At 37.4% G+C, this 21,784-nt stretch overlaps 1 protein-coding gene across 1 annotated transcript; it reads left to right on the top strand.

Annotated features, from left to right (window-relative positions):
- Positions 1-4: 4 nt before the first annotated feature.
- Positions 5-20,544, top strand: LOC121951225 (macrophage mannose receptor 1-like). The gene is made up of 32 exons (XM_042497480.1): positions 5-79; positions 272-628; positions 846-1,016; positions 2,032-2,187; positions 2,313-2,426; positions 3,240-3,377; positions 3,504-3,683; positions 4,646-4,800; positions 5,443-5,556; positions 5,941-6,056; positions 6,243-6,391; positions 6,482-6,681; positions 7,352-7,467; positions 7,832-7,907; positions 8,021-8,174; positions 8,343-8,381; positions 9,362-9,525; positions 9,638-9,699; positions 10,724-10,824; positions 11,213-11,355; positions 11,968-12,073; positions 12,695-12,822; positions 12,955-12,987; positions 14,165-14,215; positions 14,494-14,596; positions 15,232-15,464; positions 16,232-16,394; positions 16,734-16,901; positions 16,991-17,107; positions 17,378-17,533; positions 18,427-18,462; positions 18,554-20,544. Exons 1-32 carry the CDS (start codon positions 16-18, stop codon positions 18,841-18,843), a joined length of 4,353 nt encoding a protein of 1,450 aa, XP_042353414.1. The 5' UTR covers positions 5-15; the 3' UTR covers positions 18,844-20,544.
- Positions 20,545-21,784: the final 1,240 nt, after the last annotated feature.

The raw sequence follows: 21,784 nt of genomic DNA on the forward strand, positions 1-21,784 counted from the left end.
AGAAGAATATCAACAATGAAGATAACCTTTACAGCCTTTGTGCTCCTCATCCAAACATTATATTGTTTGGCTTCAGATGGTACAGTATTACAACTTTTAATTTCAAGCTTTTCGTCAAAGTCCTACAGAGCAGATCATCAGCATTGTTAAAAATATCAGAGACTGTTTGTTGTTCCCTTTAATATATGTCAGATTGTATAAGATGAAAAAGCTTACAGAGGATTTCCTGATACAAAAACAATTTGATTTGTTAAACAATCTCTCTCCACAGATTCACCTTTTCAACTTACCAACAAGGACACTGGTTTTTGTTTGGTTAAAATGCATGACTACTGCTATAGCATACGCTGGACAACTGGTAACCGACTGATGGTTCAGTGGCCACATAAGTGCCTGGGAGCCCAGGGGAAAAGTGTGGGAAGTGAAGTAAACCTCTACGATTGTGACGAAAAAAGCGACCTCCAAAAATGGGAATGCAAGAATGGAACAGTGCTCGCCCTGAAAGACCAAGAGCTCTACATCCAGGTCACTGCAGACAACACAGCAGCTCTCTCCAAAACGATAGGACCCAAAAACCACCTCACTATTCCAGGGTCATCCAAGGGTGCTTGTTCAAGAACACACAGAGGTACAGTGTTGTTTGTCCACACTAACTCCCATCACTAACCAGCTAGTGTGCTGATTCTTTCTAAAGCTTCAAATCCATTATATTTCCAGATTTTAATGATTTTGCATCATAATTTGTGAATTAATGTATTATATTTTCACAAAATGTAAATCACCTCAATTACAGATGTTCACAAATAACTCAAGCTATTCTTTGTTTCGTTGTTTCATCCTTTCAGAACTTTATACCATTGGAGGAAATGCAAATGGTAGGCCCTGCATGTTTCCCTTCCTGTACAAAGACAGCTGGTACTCAGATTGCACTATGGCCGACTCCTCTGGAGACCAAGCTTGGTGTGCGGTTCAAACTAAATATGAAAATCAACTATGGGGATACTGCCCAACTAACAGTGAGTAATGCCTTTTTTTTACTGCAATGAGATTGGTTACAGTTTGTGATTTTTAAAGTGTACACTGATTTACACTGAGGTGGATAATGAAGGTCTTTTGACAGTAATAGACAAGGTATACCACTAGTTTGCATTTATGTCAGCCACTAACATTCAATGTATACAACAAAGCACAAATGTACAACCAGAGGTCACATTAAAATCTGGAAAAGCACACTCATCAGAGTACAGATCTCCACCAGACGGCCGCCAACTGCTCTAGAAGACACGTCGAGCACCTATCAGAGGCTTATAAAAATATATGCCTCGTCTATTTTGAGCTGAGTCATGGCACGTTGCTTAGAGCAGATTGAGTTCCCCTACTAATGGGCATTGCATGTGAAATTTGGATACAATATGATTATGAGAATGAAAGTATTTTCAATGACAAAAACAATGGCAACATATGGCAGCACAGATGATAAAAATAGGGGTTAAGTCATCTTGTAACATGCCTTGCTTTAGTGGATGATAATGTATCAGTTTTGAAATTACTCTATTGGTGCTATGGTTAAAAATTAGATCATTTTTTTTTTACGGATTTCAGTTTTTGAGCTGTGACAAAAGCCAGAAAGTGGCCCTTAACAGACTAGGTAAGGTTTGTTGTTTTTAGGCGAGCCAATTATTGGAAAACTCCTCACTCCTCTTAACCATCTAATACTGGATGGTAAAGAGGAGTGAGGAGTCAACAGTTAATAATGGTATGAAGCAGTCAATTAAACAGGGTTTTCAACAAAAGTAAACAACTGCTACTCACAGAAGTATACAGGCATAAATGTGCACACAAAATATTAAGATATTTGGTCAAATAGTTTGGGAGATAAGCTGCAAATACACACACTTACATGCACACATACATACACTCAAACAAGCACACAGGACCAAATGCACGATCCCCTCCAGGTTTACAACTGCCAGGAATAAAAACTTAACATTTTCAAATGCATTTCCATAATATTGCATGTATATTTCACAGCCAGAGAAAACTGGAATAAACACAGCACATCGGGCATCTATTACCAGCTCAACACTCAATCAGCTCTGACTTGGGTTCAGGCTGAAGCCAGCTGCAAACAGCAGGTGGCCTCTCTGCTCAGCATCACCGATCCTCACGAACAGGCTTACATCACCGGTAAGGAACAAGCGAATCTATTCTTAATCGACATCTACTTCCCTCACCACCCAAAAATTCTACATATTCCTCATAAATGTATCATCTTTGTTCCCTGTGCCTTGTTTTATCAAACACACTCACAGCACTACTAGTAGGTACAGCTGGCAATAAGCTTTGGACTGGGCTGAACCGGAACCAAGAACATGGCTGGCATTGGTCTAATGGGAGGCCTTACCGTTATCTGAACTGGGACTCAGGTAAGTATTTACTACTTTAATATTTTTTTATTGCTGTTCTTTCAATGCCAGGATTAGGCTACTGTATCTCTGATGTATCCCATCTTTTTGTCATTTCCTTTATATCATTTTTACTTTGTGCTCACCATGTTGTCAGAAAGTTGTAAAACTGATTTCATGTTGCTTAAAACACACATGCCACTAGAAGAGTCCAAACTGTGCTACAGTGCAGATGTTAATGGGAAAAAAGGGACTCAGCCATTCGCAGTTTAGATTCAAGACTTGCAATAAGCCTTGCTGCATCCATTTAACTTTGGTGTACAAAATATTATGTGCATGTCAAACCCACTTAATTACAATATCGCCATTACCAGTGAAACGTAAAAGTATTTTTGTGTATCTTAGCTTAGCCCATCACACAATAAAAAGTCCACCGTATTTCCAGTCTGCCAACTTCTTTTCAATATCATCACTGCTCTCAAGAAAAAACTCAGGCACATGATCAATCCAGCCCAACTATCAATAAGCATTTCTATTTTCACGTTATAGCGTATTCATTCATTGAGATGACATTTACATGTCCACAGACAAAGGCAATTAAAGTTTCTTCTTGTGTCTACTTTTTCTATTTCTATTTTCCTTTTTAAATCTAATTTTTATTGTTGTTCTATACCACTAACTTTGCACTATAATTACATACGTATGTGCTTAATTTCTAATGATGTCATTTGATATCACTGGAGTTTGTTTATGCATTATAAATAAAATGAGAAAACACCTGAGGACTGTCATGACTGCGTCATCATGGCGAGTTTAACCATAATCTTCTTTTAGGACACCCACTTTCTGACCCGGGACACACATGCGGTATTATTGATAGTGACGTGCAGTACTCGTGGCAAAGTTCAACATGCAACAAGAAACTGGGGTACATCTGCTACAGTGAAGGCGAAGTGATCGCTCCTACTCAAGGTAAAGAAAAATACCATTTCTACTCTACTCTATTCCCTCCATTAATGGCATTAATATATTGCCTTTGACTAATTGTATTATATCTGTGACACAGTACTTATATTTCTCTGTTCTTTCCATGATCAGCTGCTGGGGCAGGGTTTTGTTCAAGACCTTGGATTCCCTACAGCGGCCACTGCTTCCACCTTAATCGCACTAAGACAACATGGTCTGATGCTCAGAAGGCTTGCCGCAAAGACGGAGGCGATCTAGTGAGCATCCGCAATATAGAGGACCAAAGCTTCGTCATCTCTCAACTTGGCTATGGTACGTGAGGACCATAAAAACAGTGTGGTTTGGGACATGTTCGCATTTCTCTCAAACTGCTCAGCTTTGACGTTAGATAGCGTTGCATCCTCCATCAGCAGGGCGCATAGGTACCAATTAATATTAGGTAATTTTTAATTACCTAATAGACTTAACTGTGAAGTTTGTGGATGTGTAGCACCTAACTTTATACATGAAAATCACATTTTGTTTCTAAATCACTGTTTATATAACAATATAGAATATAAAAGGCTCTGACAGCCGCTGCAAAATGGCCACATTTTACCACAGCATTTCCGGATTTTAACTTTGAGGGGGCATAAACCCCAAAAGATTAAGCGCTTTGTTTCCAGTTTTTGGAATAACTTTTATTTACTAGTAGGTTAAATTGGCTGCAATCAACAATTATTTTCATTGCCGTTCCATATGCCGATTATTTTCTCAATCAACAGTGTAGTCAGTAAAATGTCAGAAAATAGTTAAACATGCCACACGTAACTTTGCAGAGGCCAACATGATCTCTTCAGATGGTGTTTTATCCAGCCAATAGTCCCAAACTCCAAAGCTACTCAGTTTGTTATCATGTATGACAAAAAAAGCATTAAATTCTCAAACTCAAGAGGAATTAATTAATCAATTAGCATGTCATTGGCTTATTTGATTTTAAAAAAAGCTAAAACGATTATTCAGTCATCAAAATATTTGCAGTTACTTTTCTGCAAATCTACAAATCGATTAATTGAGGAATTGTTGCAGTCTACGACTGAGCTAAGAGACAGACCCTGATACAGTACATCTTATTTCGTCGTTAATCATGTAGCATTGTGATGTCATCCTTTTTTATCCATATTTTTTCCTTTTCCTTTCCTGCATGAAAGCAGTCAGCCTTTATTGTTAAGTTAAGCTGAGCTCCACAATAAAAATATATGACAAGAACATGAGTTTTTTTTCCATGTCTGCAGCATCTACTGATGAGCTTTGGATAGGACTGAATGACAGGAAGACAGAGGGGCTATTTGACTGGAGTGACCACTCTACTGTCAGCTTCACCAGCTGGGAATTTGGGAAACCTGCTGTCTTTACTGAAAAGGAAGACTGTGTTCTCATCAAAGGAGAGGTAAGAGCACCACGTGGCTATGGTACTTACTGTAGCCTCTTGTAAAAGTATCATTATTTGTCCAATAATAAAAGATAACCTGCTTCAAAACAAACTGGCAAATTGTACCGCTTCTGGTTCACCCTTTTTTGGACTTTTTCACCGAGGCAATTTTGAGCAAGGCCCTTTAGTTCCAATCAAGTGAAATGCTGCAGCATTCATGTATATTTTAAAACTGTGCTTGCAGCTATGTGGAAATGGTTTGTGTAAGACCCTTTCCTATTTCAACATGATAATGTCCTGGTTTTCAATGTAAAAAAGCATGGTTTTCCCCAATTTGGTGAGGAAGAGCCTGCCTGCACACAGACCTTAGCCTGTACAGCATGCAAGACAGGCCTCATCACCCAACATTACTGGTCAAAAATTGTACAATAAATTACAATAAATTGTAGAAAGCCTTTCAACAGTGGTGAGGGCTGTTACAGTAGCATTTTATAGAGAGATGTTAAACACTCACAAAGTGGTGTAATGTTTTGGCGTTTGTTTGTTGAATTTACTATACATTTGTATTTTATGTATATGTTTCTATTTGTATATATGTGTACTGCATGTCTATGTGTGATGTCACAAAGATACACATTTTATTGTGCTTTTGTCCTGCAGAATGGGAACTGGGCTGATCGTGTGTGTGATGAGAAACATGGCTTCGTTTGTATGAAGATGAGTGAGTCTGAGCCCTCTGGAGATGAAGTGGAACTGAATGCTGGCTGCAAAGCTGTGCGTGAATTTTACTTCCTCTAACACATGAATACATGTTGCTGTTTTTTTAATCATATATTAAAAGTTAAAAGTTTTACCATTTTAGCAAGATCAGCAGACCCCAGAGAAATATCTGAAACTATCTCATATGTACAATAAATAATTCTGAACAATGTAACAAATTCTGCTAAAATTCCTTTTTTTTTTTTGTATTTGAATCACTGAATTGTTAAATAGGAAGTTGTTCTCAAGAATACACACTGAGTAAAGAGCTTTTGATTCAAAAGATAACACATGCTGGAGAGATATACTATGGTCATTTTGTTGTGCCGGCCTTTGTCTGAAAATGTATTAATCACAACGACAACAACTTACTGATATTTACCCCATTTTGTTCTCCAGGGTTGGAAGAGACATGGCTCCTATTGCTACTTTGTAGGAACAGAGACAAAGACATTTGATGATGCCAAGAAAGACTGCAAGAGTTCAGAGTCCTACTTAGCTGATATTTCAAATGGGTAAAACAAAATATTTTAACTTCAAATAATTTTGAACATACTAAAAATGAGCAAAATAGATTTTAGAAGCTCGCGTCATGGTATTTATGAGGACTTGCAAACAAACTCCAAAAATGAATGTTTATTTTTGTACATCATTCCTGGTTGTTAGAAATCCTGTGATCCTAATTGTATAAATGCTTCCAGGGTGGATAATGCCTTCCTCGTCAGCTTGGTGGGAATGAGACCAGAGAAATACTTCTGGCTAGGCCTCTCAAACCAGAAAAACATTGATCAATTTGTGTGGACCAACCAAGTCTCAGTGAAGTTTACTCACTGGAATGCAGAAATGCCAGGTATGGAGAGATTTTACACTCAGTTTTTAAGATGTCTCTTAAAGTAGCTTTGCCACTAAAAGCTTACAGTTTCTCCCTTGACAATGCAAGGTCATCAACAAGGCTGTGTTGCCATGGCAACTGGGGTTTTTGCTGGCCTCTGGGATGTGCTGCCCTGCACCAATAGGGAGAAATACATCTGCAAGCACCTGGCGGAGGGGGCAGTTTTAACCCCTGCACCACCAACTGTTCCCCCTCCTAAGTGTGCTGACAACTGGACTCCAACAGGAACAAGAAACTTCTGCTTCAAGGTAAAATTTAACTCAGTATAACATCAGTGACACTTTTGTATAATGAAAATGCAAAATGTACGTGATCTCTGTGATTGATGCTCCAACTTAACTTGGTCTGTCTGGCAATAGTTTGGCTGACAGTTTTTTCCACAGTGATACACAGTTATGCCCTGTTCGTTAGGGAACAACACACAACAAAGCCATCCTCCCCACATCTCAAGTTTAAGACTGAGACCCCATTTTTTGTAACTGCTCATCTTCTTTACAGGATATTTCGCCTTTTTCCAACCAGCTTTGTATCATAACCATGTGGGCAGTATATGCAAATGAACTGTTGAAACTTTCCCTCCATCTAACCAGTGTTGAGAGTTGAGCTCAAACGAATAGCCAGGTAATTGATTATTTGATCAAAAGAAAATTCACCCAGCTGCTATGCATATTTTTTCTTCTTTCTGAAATGTTAAAAAACAAGCAGAACTCAGTCTTCTATGATTGTAAATCAAACACCTTTGCTTTTTTATTTTTTTTTGGTTGGTTGGTTGCTTGAGCAACAAATGGTTAAACATGACAAGCTGTTTAAACAATGAAAAAAATGTTCAGTTACAGCTTTCAAATGATACATCAGGCTCAAGTGTAAGTGAAACTACCAACCTTTACTTATAATCGATCTTCTTAACTTGTGTTCAAGATTTTTCCAGAGAGACCATCTTCAGAAAAGAAGACTTGGTATGAGGCCAGAAGTTACTGTCAAGCTCTTGGAGGAGACCTGCTCAGCATCCACAGCCTTGCTGACCAAGCTGTTCGGTACTGTCTGACCTGGTCTCATACAATTTAGGCTGCTACCTACAAAATCTCTCCAGTCTCAATCACACATTAGCTGCATTAAAAGGAGCTCACTGTCATTCTTTCAAGATGCTTTAAGTTTGTTTTTTTCCAATTTAATCATGGGTATTAGTATGGTCATTGGCAGAAAACCTTCTTAGTGTATAGTAAATGGCAAATTACAAAGTTAAGATTCAGGAACAACAAAAAAGTACAAAAGTGATTGCAAAAGCTAAAGACTGACTGCATCATCGCATAACTTTGACATTTTGCAAAAGTCTATACTTATAACATTTTAAACAAGTTTTATGTTTAAATCATTAATATAAGTTGGTCCATTATACAGTTATAATGGAGAAGTCTGGATTGGACTTCATGCCCCTGACCCAGCCAACGTTTTCGTATGGAGCGATGGGTCCCCGGTGAGTTAACCGGTTTCTCTTGCTACAGTGGTCGAGTACAGTATCAGTTTTAATTTTATTCGATTCAATAAAAATAAATCAATGCATGTTTAATTGTTTGCTTTCTTTTAAAGGTAAATTTCCAACATTGGGAGAGTGGAGAGCCAAACAATAAAAACAAGGTGGAATCCTGTACTGAATTTGAAACAAATAAGAGACATTGGTCAGGATCTTGGAAGGATGTGCAGTGTGAGAAGTTAAATGGATGGCTGTGTCAGATCCGTGCAGGTAAGGAATGGTGATTTGGTTACATGGGTTGCAAGGAAAGTAATTCTCTTGTAACACTTGTGAGTGAGTGAGGTTTTCTTTTGCTCAGCATTCCCTTCCTCTTATGTGTTCACCTGTATGCAGTTAATACTCTATTTTAAACATATTCATTTATCTTTGTTGTTACAGGAAAAACTCCAAAGCCGCCTCCAGACCCTATCACTCCTGGTGAGTGGGCCATTATGCATGTGATCACATAAAAATAAAAATACTAATATATATTACTAATATATATTTTTACATAATTGTGGAAATACAATAATTTTTCAGCTTTATCACTTTTCCATGATCAATTTAACTTGATTACCTCTAATAAAGATATTGGTTTCTGAGATTTGTAAGAAATTTCACATGTGGTATTTCAGCTAAGTCACCAGAGGCTTAATATGGGCAAATGGATTATATGTCTTTGCAAACCCCAAATCCGTTTCCCAGTAGAGTTTGTGGCACTGAACCTTTGTGTATTTCACCAACCCATCCCCCCTTTTCTATTGGCTTTTGTGCCACCCAGCGTGGGTGTTTTAGGCCTGTACATGATCTTTTCCTGACCATAACCAAGTGGTTTTGGAGCCTACATAAAACTACACCTCCAACACAGTGTTAAGAAATTTTCCCCTCCAAAGAAAATTTAAACATATCTGCTACAAAATAATGTACAAACTGTATCTTTTAGAAATGTACAATGAAAACATTAGTTCCGGTGATCAGCAGCTTTGAAAAATTTAAATCTGAACTTAAAAGTCATCAGCAATGTGTCGTTTGAACAATACTTTCTCAATGACTCTGAATAATCCAGATACCTCTTTGGGAACAGTTTCATAGATCCCATGACAGCTGTCCCAGTCTTTTAACCAATCTTTACATTTACTTGCCGAAATGTAATCATACCTTAACTATAGAAGTGGCAGTGAACAAAACACTCAAAAAGTGTTCTTGTATTAGCCATATAGGTTATTATGCTGGACAATGACTGATTACATTCTTTGTATTTTTATGTATAAGGACTCTGTGTCATTACCCGCCTGCATTGGTTACTTCTCTGAGGGATGAACCTTATTTGCTGCATGCCTTTAAATTTAAACTGTCATCACAATCCATACAGACAAGCTCCACAAAAGATATATAACATCTCTCTGATATGTTTTCAGACTACAATAAGACGTCAGATGGGTGGCTACAAAGGAACGGGACTCAGTATTATATTAACAACAAGCCAATGGCCATGGAAGATGCCCGTCAATTCTGCCAAAAGCACAATGGTGACTTGGTAACTATCGACAGTAAAGATGAAAGTGTCTTTTTATGGCAACAGGTAAGCAGTGATATTTATACCACATTACAATATTAAAGCAATCAACAATTAAAGTACAACAACCATCGCATTTAACTTCTATATGAACTTAAGCCTCTCTTTGTGTGTCTAGATACTCCAAAATTATGGTCCTTACTGGATAGGTCTGACGGTAGACCTCAATGGAGCATTTTAGTAAGTATAAATAAGTGGCAAGTATGACATTTATATAAAAGGTGACATCACCAAAAATGTTCAGAACATATCTGTAACTTAATTGGTTAATTTCTCCATCTTATGTAAATTTTAAGAGTCAATTGAACTAAAGACTCAATTAAACGTGACCAAAAAAAGACCAAGATGAAATGGAAACATGACAGATGTGTGTTTTACAAAGGATCTGATGGAAAAGGCTTTCATTCTACACAGTACAGGCTAATGGCAGAGTTAACGGTCACAGGATACTGATAAGCTGCTCCTTATTTCGTTTCTGACATTCGAACCTGAAGAAAGAACAAACATAATACAGTTTAAGGTATTCCCATACAACGGTTTGTATGATATGCTACAGTAGTAGTGCCCAACAGATGATGTTACATCTTTAACATAAAGTTAGGTAATTAGCATTAAGTTACTGCAGTTAGGTTTAATTAGATGCACTCAAAGGTTACTTACATCAAACTCCAGGGGAAAGTAAAAGGGGGAAAGTCCTATGTTTTGTACCGGCTGTCTTCACCCATACAGCACTCAAACATTGTTTCAAATGAGTCTGCACTGAGTTTGAAAAAGAGACTGAAGAAATAAGCGATAGATTAAAAAAAGTAACCGCTACAATATTTCCACTGACCTCCATGCTGCTTTCTAATGTTTACTAACCTATTTTATGGCCAGCCGTGACGTCAAACATGACACACCAGAAAAAAAATAAAAAAATAAATAAAATAAAATAATGAAAAATGATGATGAATAATGATGAAAAATAAAAACGAAACAAAAAACAGGAGGGCACACTTTTCAGCTGCAAAGCTATGTACACAGCTCTAGTCTACAGGCAATAAGAAAGGAGTCAATAGCCTATTTTTAGCAGGTTTAAACATGTTTTTAAAAAATGTGCTAAATTTGGTGAAAAGGGGCTTTATGTCCTTATGTTAGCAATATATTTTCACAGTAAGTTGTTTTTGTGACATAATGTCAATAGATTTTCTTGTTTTTCATTAAGTTGGATGGATGGTTCTCCAGTGGTGTTTCAGAAGTGGGAGGAAGGTCAACCTGATTTCAAGAATAATGATGAGAACTGTGCTGCTATGACTTCTCATAACGGTAAGTGAACTGACGTATGATCCACCTTCAGTGACATACATGCTAATGACAAATTAAAAAGTTGTAATCCTTAAGATTTCATTTCTGACTGATGCGGTGATACTCATGGTTACTCTGGTAACAGTTATTGCAATTATTACAGCAAACACTTGTTGAGCAGCTAAGAGAACAGAAGAGAACTGGTGTTTCTGCTGGAGACACAGATAAACAAACCCCACTTTTTCTGTATAATGGACAGTCAACAATGAATGTGTGAATACTGAACGGCTATTGCATAGAAAATGCAGACCATAAATAGCATTGAAAAGCTGGTTTGAGTTCATAATTATCATTCATAAGCAACATTTTGATTTCAATGATCATTTTCATGTCCTGGTTTGGTTCGCAGGGTTCTGGCATGATTACAATTGTGGGTATGAACACAGGTCCATTTGTAAGCGCCTTGACTCACCAACAACCAACACTACTGTGGCACCCACAGTGGCCCCGAAAGGTGTCTGCCCACTCAACTGGAAAAAATTTAACTCTAAGGTCAGAGGTCACTTTTTGCCTTTAAATGTGTTGTGTGGTAAATGAAAGGGAAGAAAACTAATGCTAGACAGTATTAATTTCTCGGTGCTTGCATTGACATTGGCCTTCGATATGACAATGATGTCTTTTGAAGGTTTAGTATGTATGATTTAGGGGCACGTAACAGGGAGGTTGCAGATTGAAACCACCTGGAATTTCTCCTGTGTGCCATGCATATCTGAAAACTATGGTGGTTGAGGTAAATGCATAAGGCCCCATCTAGAGCCATTATTTGTTTGGCCATTCTGAGCTACTATAGAACAACATGGAAGACTCTGTGGAAGACATTGCACTCTGTATGTAGATATAAGCTGCTCATGCTAAGATAACATCAACACAACAATTCTTATTTTCAGGTTATCATACACTAATGAAAATTTAGCTATAAATATTATAAGGGCTTACTTCACCTAAATACTACACACTGGCCTTTAAACGTAGATCTTTTAAGGTATATATTTCTGCTGCTTTTGTGAGACATTTCATTAAATCTTTTTGTATGTCGTGAGATGATGAAGATGTGCTAAATAAGACAACATTTGACTTACTGTGAATTTTCCATTTCTACTATAGTGTTACAACATAATTAAAGACCAGAAATTAACATGGAGTGCAGCAAGGAAACAATGCAAAGCCATGAATGGGAATTTGGCCTCTATTTCCTCAAGACATGTGGAAGGTTTGCATCTTTTTCTTTTTTTTTGTTAAATCATCCACAGATCTTCTTAACTTGTGCTTATGTTCATGGTTGTGTGGTCAAGTCAATTTATTGCAGAACCCTGAGATGGCAGGTAACAAAGATGCACTGAAAGCAGTGTCTACACTGATTACGTTTTGTATGTCTTGTGTACATTGCAACTGATCTACATAAAGAGATTGTAAAGGTTCTCAGGCTGGAAGTTCAATAATCACTTTATCCTAAAACTATTTTATTGAGATCAGAGTTTCAAAACGCTCAGGAGATATATGCTAAGAATGTGAGTAAAATGTAAGGCCCTGCTATTGGTTTCTGCCACTCACCAAAACTAAAGTGGTTTGAATGAGCTAATTTTTTTCCCAGAGCTCTGTACTCTTGTTTATAAGGTTTTAACTGTGAATGAGAACAATTTCTGTTGTTCAGATTATACTGTAGTTGGTCTATATGGTAGAACTAGACGTACTGTATGGGGCACCTTGCTACAAAGAGCCAAACATGTTATTTATATTGTGTTTTATGTATATTTAGGTTGAACCGGAGGGAAAGAAAACTTGCAGTCAAGTATTTGATTCTTAAGTCATTGCTATTATGTTACATTTTTAGTGTTTCTGATGAGTCAAATGGCTGACACACCAACTACAGACCTATGGATTGGTTTTCGCAGTTCGGATTCAAGAGGATTTTATTGGACTGATGGGCAACCGAGGCGATATGTCAGCTTGGATTTTGAAGTAAGCAGACAGAATCTGAATTTATATTGTGATATGTTCCTCAATCAGTTGTGTGCACTAGTCCTTATGCATTTTGTGTGTGTAAAAAAAATGTGTCAATTTGTTTCCTAATTGTCTTTTTCTCAATTTTAGAGACACCACGGGCAGATGTCTTTTAGATTTTGGGTAATGTCTTCAAATTTCTAACTAAATGTGACAATATCAACGGTATATTCACTTTTTTGAAGTGCAGTGGTTGTAACAGTTCAGATATTTGCGCACAACCATAATGTAAGGGGGTTATGGTTTGGTGCATGCAACCATACGCAAAATAAACTGTGTTGATTGATGCGCATTATGCAGAAAGAAAGCTTACAAGTGCAAGTTAAATGTAAGCTGTATGATGCTGGGATCATGTGATGGGGTTTGCGCAACAAGCTGAGAGTGGGAGTCAGTCACACTAGAAGCACAAATGAAACACTGGGGCTGGAAGGCCTGCCTGTGGGTGCCCAGTCAGCCACAGCAAAGATAGAGAAAGTTGTGTAGCAGATTGTGTGTCACTGTTGCTGCACCATTAAGGGCTAGACACACTTTTCATGTTGTGCGTCCAGAGAAAGCTTTGATCACACGCACACACATGTGATTCTATTTATAGATCAATCGGCTGTCCATGTCAGCCCCTTGCAGTAAACGGGAGGGCTCGGAGATGCCCCTTTAACTGCCTTCGGGTGAAAGTGTAACTAAATGATGCTGCTGGATCTAAGATGAAAGTCTTGCAAATATCCTATCTAAAAAAAACGTTATCCTGGTGAGGCGTTGAGCTTGCTATGCCTTCAGTCTGCATGGTTACAAAAATGGCTGCATGCAGATGTCTGCATAGGTCTTCGCAGACATGGATGAATGATAACCTTTACATCACATGGACACATTCCATTTATTTTGTATTTTCAATTTCATATTACAAGAAATACTTCTCAGTTTTATATCCTGTTGTGACATGACTTTTGAGACAGTTGTTAATGTTTGTACAGTGTAATAAACAAGTGTCTAAAATGGTCCTTTATCATGGAAATAGTTTACCAAAATTGCCAGTAGGCAATACATACACAAGTCCCCATCAAGACAGTTTTGTAATTCTTTTACACCTGCACTATGGTCTAACTTATAAGAAACATATCCTTGTGCATTTTTCCCTGCTAAACTGAACCCAAGCCGTACTGTGACTCTTAAACTGTGGTATGAACCAAACCATCACTTCTCTGAACCAGTGCACCCACACTGAAAAGTCGATACATTTGTGTTATTTATTGCCATTCTTTTTGAGTATTTATTAAAAAATCACATTTCTGGATTTACATTGCAGGGTCATACAGAGTTTGAACGTTATTTTGAAATAATGAGAGATCGAGAACAGGTAAGAAGTTTTTAAAAATTAATTGTAGTGCTTAAGTGTTAGATGTCTTATTTTGTCAATGTCAATGACATTTTCATAACACCATAAAAACTCAAAACCTTGACAGCTAAAAAATAAATAATGATTAAAAAAAAAATTGAAAATAAAAAATAATATATGCCTTAATAAAAAAGGCATATACTAGTAAAACCTCTTTAGATTGTACATTTCCACCCCAGCACTTGTGGGGTGCTTGTATTTTTTGTTTTTGTCACTAACCTCTCTCCATACCTCCACAGAAACGGTGTGCTGTGATCAATACAAAGCCTTCCCTTGGTATTGGGACATGGATACCAAAGTCTTGTAATGACACCAATGGATTTATCTGTCTCCGAAATGTTGGTGAGCCCATCTTCTGACCTGTCACTTCAATAATAATATTCATGTCATATTTCTTTAAGAAGCCATAACCAATATTTTTACAATTAAAAATGTATTAAATGACAAGACAATGTGAAAATGTGAGGGATAGCGCACAGATGAATCAACAGATAATTATGTCTTTAATCTGCAGCTCCTCTCTGCATTATGTCATACAGAGTTTCAGATTGTTGTTTAGCAGTCTGTAAATTGGCTTTTTTAGTTCACGCTCACCGACCTCCAAGTGCTGTTTTTGGACACTGCATGCAGCTCTTATCAGTTAAAAACAAAACAAAGCAAACAAAACAAAAAAAAAAACAACAGGAAACAGTATCCTACTTAGTTAGTACCAAACAGCAGACAGACACAGTTAGTGTCTAGCTGGTGAACATAGTGAAACATTAAGCATCTAGAGAGCCAGATATTTCCCTCAGGAGTTGTTAGACTCCAAAAAATAGACTAGATCTATGTATCTATGTATCTATGTATCTATGTATCTATGTGTCTGTCTGTCTGTCTGTCTGTCTGTCTGTCTATCTATCTATCAGCTTGGGTTGGTATAAGTCCCTTTAAGATGATGAAAAAACTAAATTTCTCTAATTTTTCATCCAAAACAGAACCATCTCAAACAGTTCCGACTGAACCAACCACCCCTACTGACTACATCAAAATATTAAATGACTCCATCAAGGTTGTCACTCAACAAATGAACTGGGATGCAGCCAATGAGCACTGTGACGGTGATGGTGCCAAACTGGCAAGCCTGCGAAATGAGTGGACACAGGCCTATGTCGAGCTGTTGGCTAGGAATCTCAAAACTCCTCTGTGGATTGGACTGAACAAACTGAAGGTACAGCGCTGAAAGCCTCTAAAAACGCACATAGCTAAGTAACACAACTAACCTCTGCTACTACTGGCTACTATAAAAATGCAAAGAGGATTTGTCGCCTCTGTCTATATTAACTTCTTCCAAGTAAGATTTTCACTTGAAAAATGCATTTGTCTTTGAGGGGTAGTTAAAACCCCTAATGAGACAACATTAATATCACTAGCACAATTAGCACAAGTGCCAAATAATACAGGAGAAAACTTTTCAGCAGTGATAAGGACAAGCTGAATACAAACCAGGAAGTATTTTTAGACTCTTGACTGAGAATTTACAGCAAATGTCATCATGATAGCATGTTCAGAATATCAAGTGCTGATGTTTAGCAGCTGTATGTTCATCATTTTAGTACAGCCTAATAGCCTGCTGACATCTACTAATTACCACCAACACAAAGTACAAGTGAGGTTGATGAGAACATGTTGCAGGTATTTGGTCATAAACCAAACAGTTGGATAATTTACATTTTCACTTGATTACATTGGTCAATAAAAAAGTAATGGGATCACAACAGTTACAACAGTTCATCCCGAGGAACTTGGGATATCTGTACAAAATGTAATTGCATACCAAAACATTTACACAAAACATTTTTGTTTTTGCTCCCATTTATATAGCCATGCTTCTTATTGGGCTAAAATGCTCATCATTCATTGTCATAAAAATCAATTTGTAGATTATCTGAAAATGATGATAAAGCTGAATGCCATCTGTTCAATTTTTGCTTCCAGAAAGGGTATTTCAGATATATTGATGGCTGGCACATGAGCCTTTCTCACTGGGGTGAAGATGAACCAAGACAGGGCACACCTTGTGTTTACGTGGACGTGGATGGGAAATGGAAGACAGCTGATTGCAAACAGACCATGAACAGTGTTTGTATGATGTCTAATGGTACGCCAGATAATATTCTGTTGATTTAAAATAACTAATGTGCAACTCATGCTACATGCTAACATGTCTGAAATGAGATATTATGCTGTGAATGTCAAAATACCCTTCGTGTTCATCTGTTTGGAACATGATTTTAGTGTCAGATGGTTTTAACTTGCAATTTACATCTTATCTAAAAGCAAAAAATAGTAAAAGTGTACAATCCATATAACTAACCTTTCTGAACAGTGATTAGTCTTCTTTTATAAAGTATTAAGTGCTTTATATTATTACAATGCATTGAATCTGAATGTATGAAAAGATCTTTTTAATTGATCCTTGTATCTCTATCAATCACAGATGTGCCGCCAACAGACTCAAGTCAATTTTCAGGAGTTTGCCCTGAAGACCAATATGAATCATTCTCAAGCCGTAAAAACCCCTCGCTACCATTTAAAGGTTATTGTTATAGATTTTTTACAGATAGAAGAAGTTGGCCAGATGCATCTGTTAGCTGTGGAAGACATGGTAAGTCCTTTTGGTTTCTTTTCTAAGATATTTTTGGGCATTAAAATGCATGTTGCTTTCAGTAATGACTTCTCTTTTGTTTTGTGAAGGTGGATCATTAGCCAGCATTGAAGATCCCTCTGAGCAAGAATTCATCAAAAGCAATGCAAATATATATAAAGACATCTCTAGCACGTTCTGGATTGGCTTGTTTAAAACTCACAAAGGTACAGTAACATTGTCCGTTCTCTTATGAGAAGAAACATTCAACTATACAGAGAGAGATGTTTTTGTAAAACTAAAAACATACATCTAAAACTATTTCAGGAAAACAAAGCATTAATTTCTGATATATTCTTTCTCATAACTTATTGTTGTTGTTCGCAAGGTGTAGTTATTGTTTTCTGAAATGTAAAAAATAGAGCAATAAATGTAACAAAGAGTTTTCACCTGGCATTAAAAGACTGAACACAAAAAAAAAATCAATTCCTCTGTAGGTGAGTGGTTGTGGTTGGACAGAACAGTCATGGACTACACTAACTGGGCTGAAGGGGAACCTTTTCGCAGCCATGGGGCAATTAGTTCTTTCGATGGGACATGGAGTGCAAGCCATGAACGGGTTCGTAAACCATACATCTGCAAAACACCCAAAGGTAAACCAGTTCTTTTGATATAGACTCAATTTCAATTGTAATAATGTTGTGTTGTAATAATCCCCAGATCATATTCAGCAATATTTTTGCTTATTTAAATGACTGACTGTGTTAGATGTCATGATTACAAAGTCACAAATACTTGACTTTGAACATAAATTCTTGTAATGGGATGAATGAGAGGCATGGTGGACACACACTTGCCATAGCACTCATCAGTCAGCAATGCCAAATTTTACTGTTTTATCTGAATTTGTTGTTTTGATCAGAGCTTGAGAAAAAAAGGGTGGGTGTGTCTCTTGATGCACTTCTATACTCTTTATGTCGGTGGTGGTGGAATGGGTGGCGAGAAATATATAAATATTTTGGTGCAGCCTGTAGTTTGAGCCAAGAGCCAGCAAAACTCCACTGAATGACACATTTTGCAATATCTGACAAAGTTTCATTGCGGAGAAAGAGTGAGATCTAGGAACAGGTTAGATGGAGGGAAGTTTACCACAGTTCATTTACCCATTCTATCCACAGTGTGATGATACGAAGCTGGTAGAAATAGGGTGAGTGTGTACTCTCCTTTCACTATGCCATGTTTATGGTTGTGCAATAAAGAGTGCTTGGTTATCCTGTCAGTTCATGTCACAGACTTTTGTGGAAGTTTTCAGATAGGCAAGAGAAGTTACAAATTCTGACATAGCTGTTTTGACATCATGAGGTTTTTCAGGTGCTTTCTTGGTTGTCTTCTACAATGAGCCATGACATAGGAAAATACAAGGAATTGTCAAACCCAGCACTGATTTTTGATCCTTCCCAACAGGTTGAGCCAGTCTAGTTGTCAGTCTAATACTGAGTTTGAGATTTTGCTGTACAGTCATTATGTATCCCTTCTTTTTCTCTAGTATCACCACCAACGCAATTACCAACAAAGCCAGATCGTAAGTAACACTTTTTTACCTTCTGTATTCCTGACAAAATTGTAATTAAATTATTTTGGCTGATCATTTTCTACTTTTTCATTCTGTGCAGCAACCACATTTCCTCCGCGTCATCATATGATTTTGGCAGCTGTGGTGGTCATTACTGGGATTGCCATTGGGGTATTTATTGCCGTCTTCGTCTTCAAGAAGTCCGGTAGACGTTTACCCATCCCTGACATGTTAACCACCTTTGACAACCCACTCTTTTTCCGCCATGAGCAGCCAGAGCCTGGTGTGGCTGACACCAGTAAACTGGTAGAGTATGCAGAGAATGAGAACCCTGAGTCTGTTATAACTGGATCTGATGGGACACATGCTCCATCTCGGGCTCATGGTTAGTGGCTTTGTCTTTTGCCTAGCCCATGATTTCACAGTGTTTTGAAATCGGAGGAATTTCAACAGAGTTGGCAACGAATGGATAAAATTGCCAAAACAATTTAGACTGTCAATTAGGAATGATAGTTTAAAATAATATGATAACATATACTGTTGTAATAACTAAAAAGAGGTTGATTTATTGGATGAACCTGGAGTCAAGAGTTGTTATGTCTAATTAACATTTTTAAAGTGTTAAAGTGTTAAATATAACAGACATCATAATCATTATTGCATTTCATACTATTCAAAGTCACATGATAGTAGGAAATTCTCGTGACCTCCTGAGATGTCATCTGCTCAAAAAAACCAATGTTCAAAAGTGTGTGAATTGTCCTGAGAAACCACAGTCCAGGAACAACTTAAGTGCAGGCTAACCTGCTGACCACTTATGACAATGCAAGGCAGTTAGAGAAAAGAGGCAAGACACGTATTTGGAGGAAGCCAAAGTTTCTTTAGAGGAAATGTTTGGCCAGATTGTGCTGAAACACACAAAACGATGTAACGATTCACTAAGGATTACCAAACTGTCAATGAAAATTCCATGTTGCTCAATTGCTTTGTCTATTAAGCAATTTGTACAAGCAAAAATCACCTGTTCACTTTCTGACCTCTTACACAATACAAATGTTCTCCCAGCTCAGTTCTCAGATTCACAGAAGCCACTTACTCACAGAATCACATCCAGGATTCTTTTTTACAAAGCATGCATCATTTTTTCATAAATCTGCTCCAATCCTTCAAGTCATACTTTCTATAATTCAGTGCAAACAATCAAAAAACCTTTATTCATGCTTGAATTACATCCTGCTAGAGTCTCTTTCCCACTGCCTCCCCCAAAAAACAAAAACTTCTAACATCTGGCTAAATGTTGAAATCAAGGTTCAGTCCCAAGACAAATGACTTTGAAGTAGTCACAGGTATTTATCAGCCCCAGCGCTGATGGGCTTTGATTGGCAGTGATGGAAATATGACACCCTGGTGGATGCACTAAATTTAAGCCACTTTGCCAGAGGGATGCAAATACAGGCTGCTATAAAAACCTGTTCTCCTGCATTTAAAAAAAAGTGCATACATGCGCTAATTTGGTAAGAAAGGGTATTAACTTATGTAACTTGCTGTATTCCTGTTTCACTCAAAACAACTTCCCGTTACTTCAGCTTGTATAAGTTGCTGCAGCACAACTACTTACAAAATCCAATAGTAAACATATACCACCTATTTTACCATGTCTACACCAATAACCTGTACGTTTTAGAATCAGTTTTAAAGTTTAATGATTACAAGGTTTGGGGAAGGCCTCTGATTATATAATTCACTTACTATGAGCTTGACTGCAGCCTGAGATCCTTGGGCAGATGTCTTTAAGTTATTCCTGACTGAACCTTTTGAGTTAGGACCCCACAACTCTGGAGGGACCTTCTGGGGGGGATTATTCAGGCTAGCTATTTCTTATCTCAAATCTCCTGAAACTGCATTTTCAGAACTGCTTTCTACTCAAATTATTTTTGCATTCTACTTGTTTGACAGTGTTTTAGTAATTTATACATTGCTTGTCATTATTACTGTATTGCTCTACTTTGATTTATTACTTATCTGATAATTTCTTTTGGTTTTGTTTGCTTTGCAAAACACTCTTTAAAAATACTATATAAATAAAGCTGTTATTACTGTCATTAAGCAGTACAAAATGATATGATGCAAAACATTTGTCTGTCTTTGGTGCATTGGTTGTGTAAGGTTGGCTTGGGATGTCAGTGACCTTGGCTTTCTGGGTTTGTTTGCCTTGTCTGACAGCATTCTCATTAATCTTTGTTAAGAATTCTTCAGTTCTTCAGAGTACTGAGTTGCTTCTGCTAAGATTATTATAATAAAAGATTATTTTAAAGTGCAACCACTGAGTGACTGAATAAGTCATTTCACAAAACACAACAGTAACAGTAACTAATGCTCACAAATAATAATAAAAAAAATGATTGAGCATTTGGGACTTTCTGGCAACCAACTCTTGAGGTCCAGCATTTGCTTATAGAGACATAAAAAACCCAGAAAGTCAGCATTTTGGTAGCTTCCTTGTTGAGATTATTACACAAGACTTTCACCGGTGACGCTGAAATGGTCAAATGGCCAACCACAATGTTCTCTAGAATCTGTGAGAATCATGCTTTGCTGCTTGAACCACAATTTGTATCACATCTGCTTCCTCTGTCTTAACATATGGTGTTGATATTTTAGAAGTCGTGTTCATTGTATTCAGAAATGCAAAAAAAAGGGTAATAATCAATTCTAGAGTATATGCCACAATTGATACAGTTTCTAAATCTAGAGTGAAAACATTTTTTCTTGAAAGGCTTTTAAAGAAATGTTTTTAAAGCCAAGGTCTAATTATCATTGCATTAATACATTTTTAAGTGTTTTGCCATTTCTGCCCAGATCATTGAAAAGTGGAATAATTGGTGGTTCTCATTCATAGCATTTGCTTTGATGTCTCACTATGGGATACGCCTCCCTGTGTATACCTCAGAAGCATTTATCTCATTAAATATCTCTCAGGTGACACCATCCACCCTTAAATAGATTGCGCTATGACGCAGCGTCATTCAAACACCTCAGAGCATATCTCTACATGTTGCATTAGCCAGCTAGATTAACTGTCCACAGACCTGAGTATCCGGCTCTCTCCGTCACCAGGCGCTAGCTGCCTTTTGTTATGCTTCTGCTCTTCAGTCTTCACCATAGACTGGAGTGTTTTCTTGCCTCACCATACGGTCAGGTTTTTATTTATTACCAAACCAGCTAATACACAGCCATCCGGAGTTAGCTCTCTGGCTAATTATGATAGACTGTGCTGCTAACCTCCCTCACACCAGAGGAGACGGTGATTCTGGGGCTTGACTCTGTATTT

This window comes from Plectropomus leopardus, chromosome 12 (assembly GCF_008729295.1).
Source record: "Plectropomus leopardus isolate mb chromosome 12, YSFRI_Pleo_2.0, whole genome shotgun sequence".
NCBI lineage: Eukaryota > Metazoa > Chordata > Actinopteri > Perciformes > Serranidae > Plectropomus > Plectropomus leopardus.

Coding starts and splice junctions, on each gene's coding strand:
- LOC121951225 (XM_042497480.1), top strand. CDS start 16: ATGAAGATAACCTTTACAGCCTTTGTGCTCCTCATCCAAACATTATAT. Junction 6,392..6,481: donor CTGGAATGCAGAAATGCCAG/GTATGGAGAGAT, acceptor TGACAATGCAAG/GTCATCAACAAGGCTGTGTT. Junction 15,465..16,231: donor TTGGACTGAACAAACTGAAG/GTACAGCGCTGA, acceptor TTTTGCTTCCAG/AAAGGGTATTTCAGATATAT.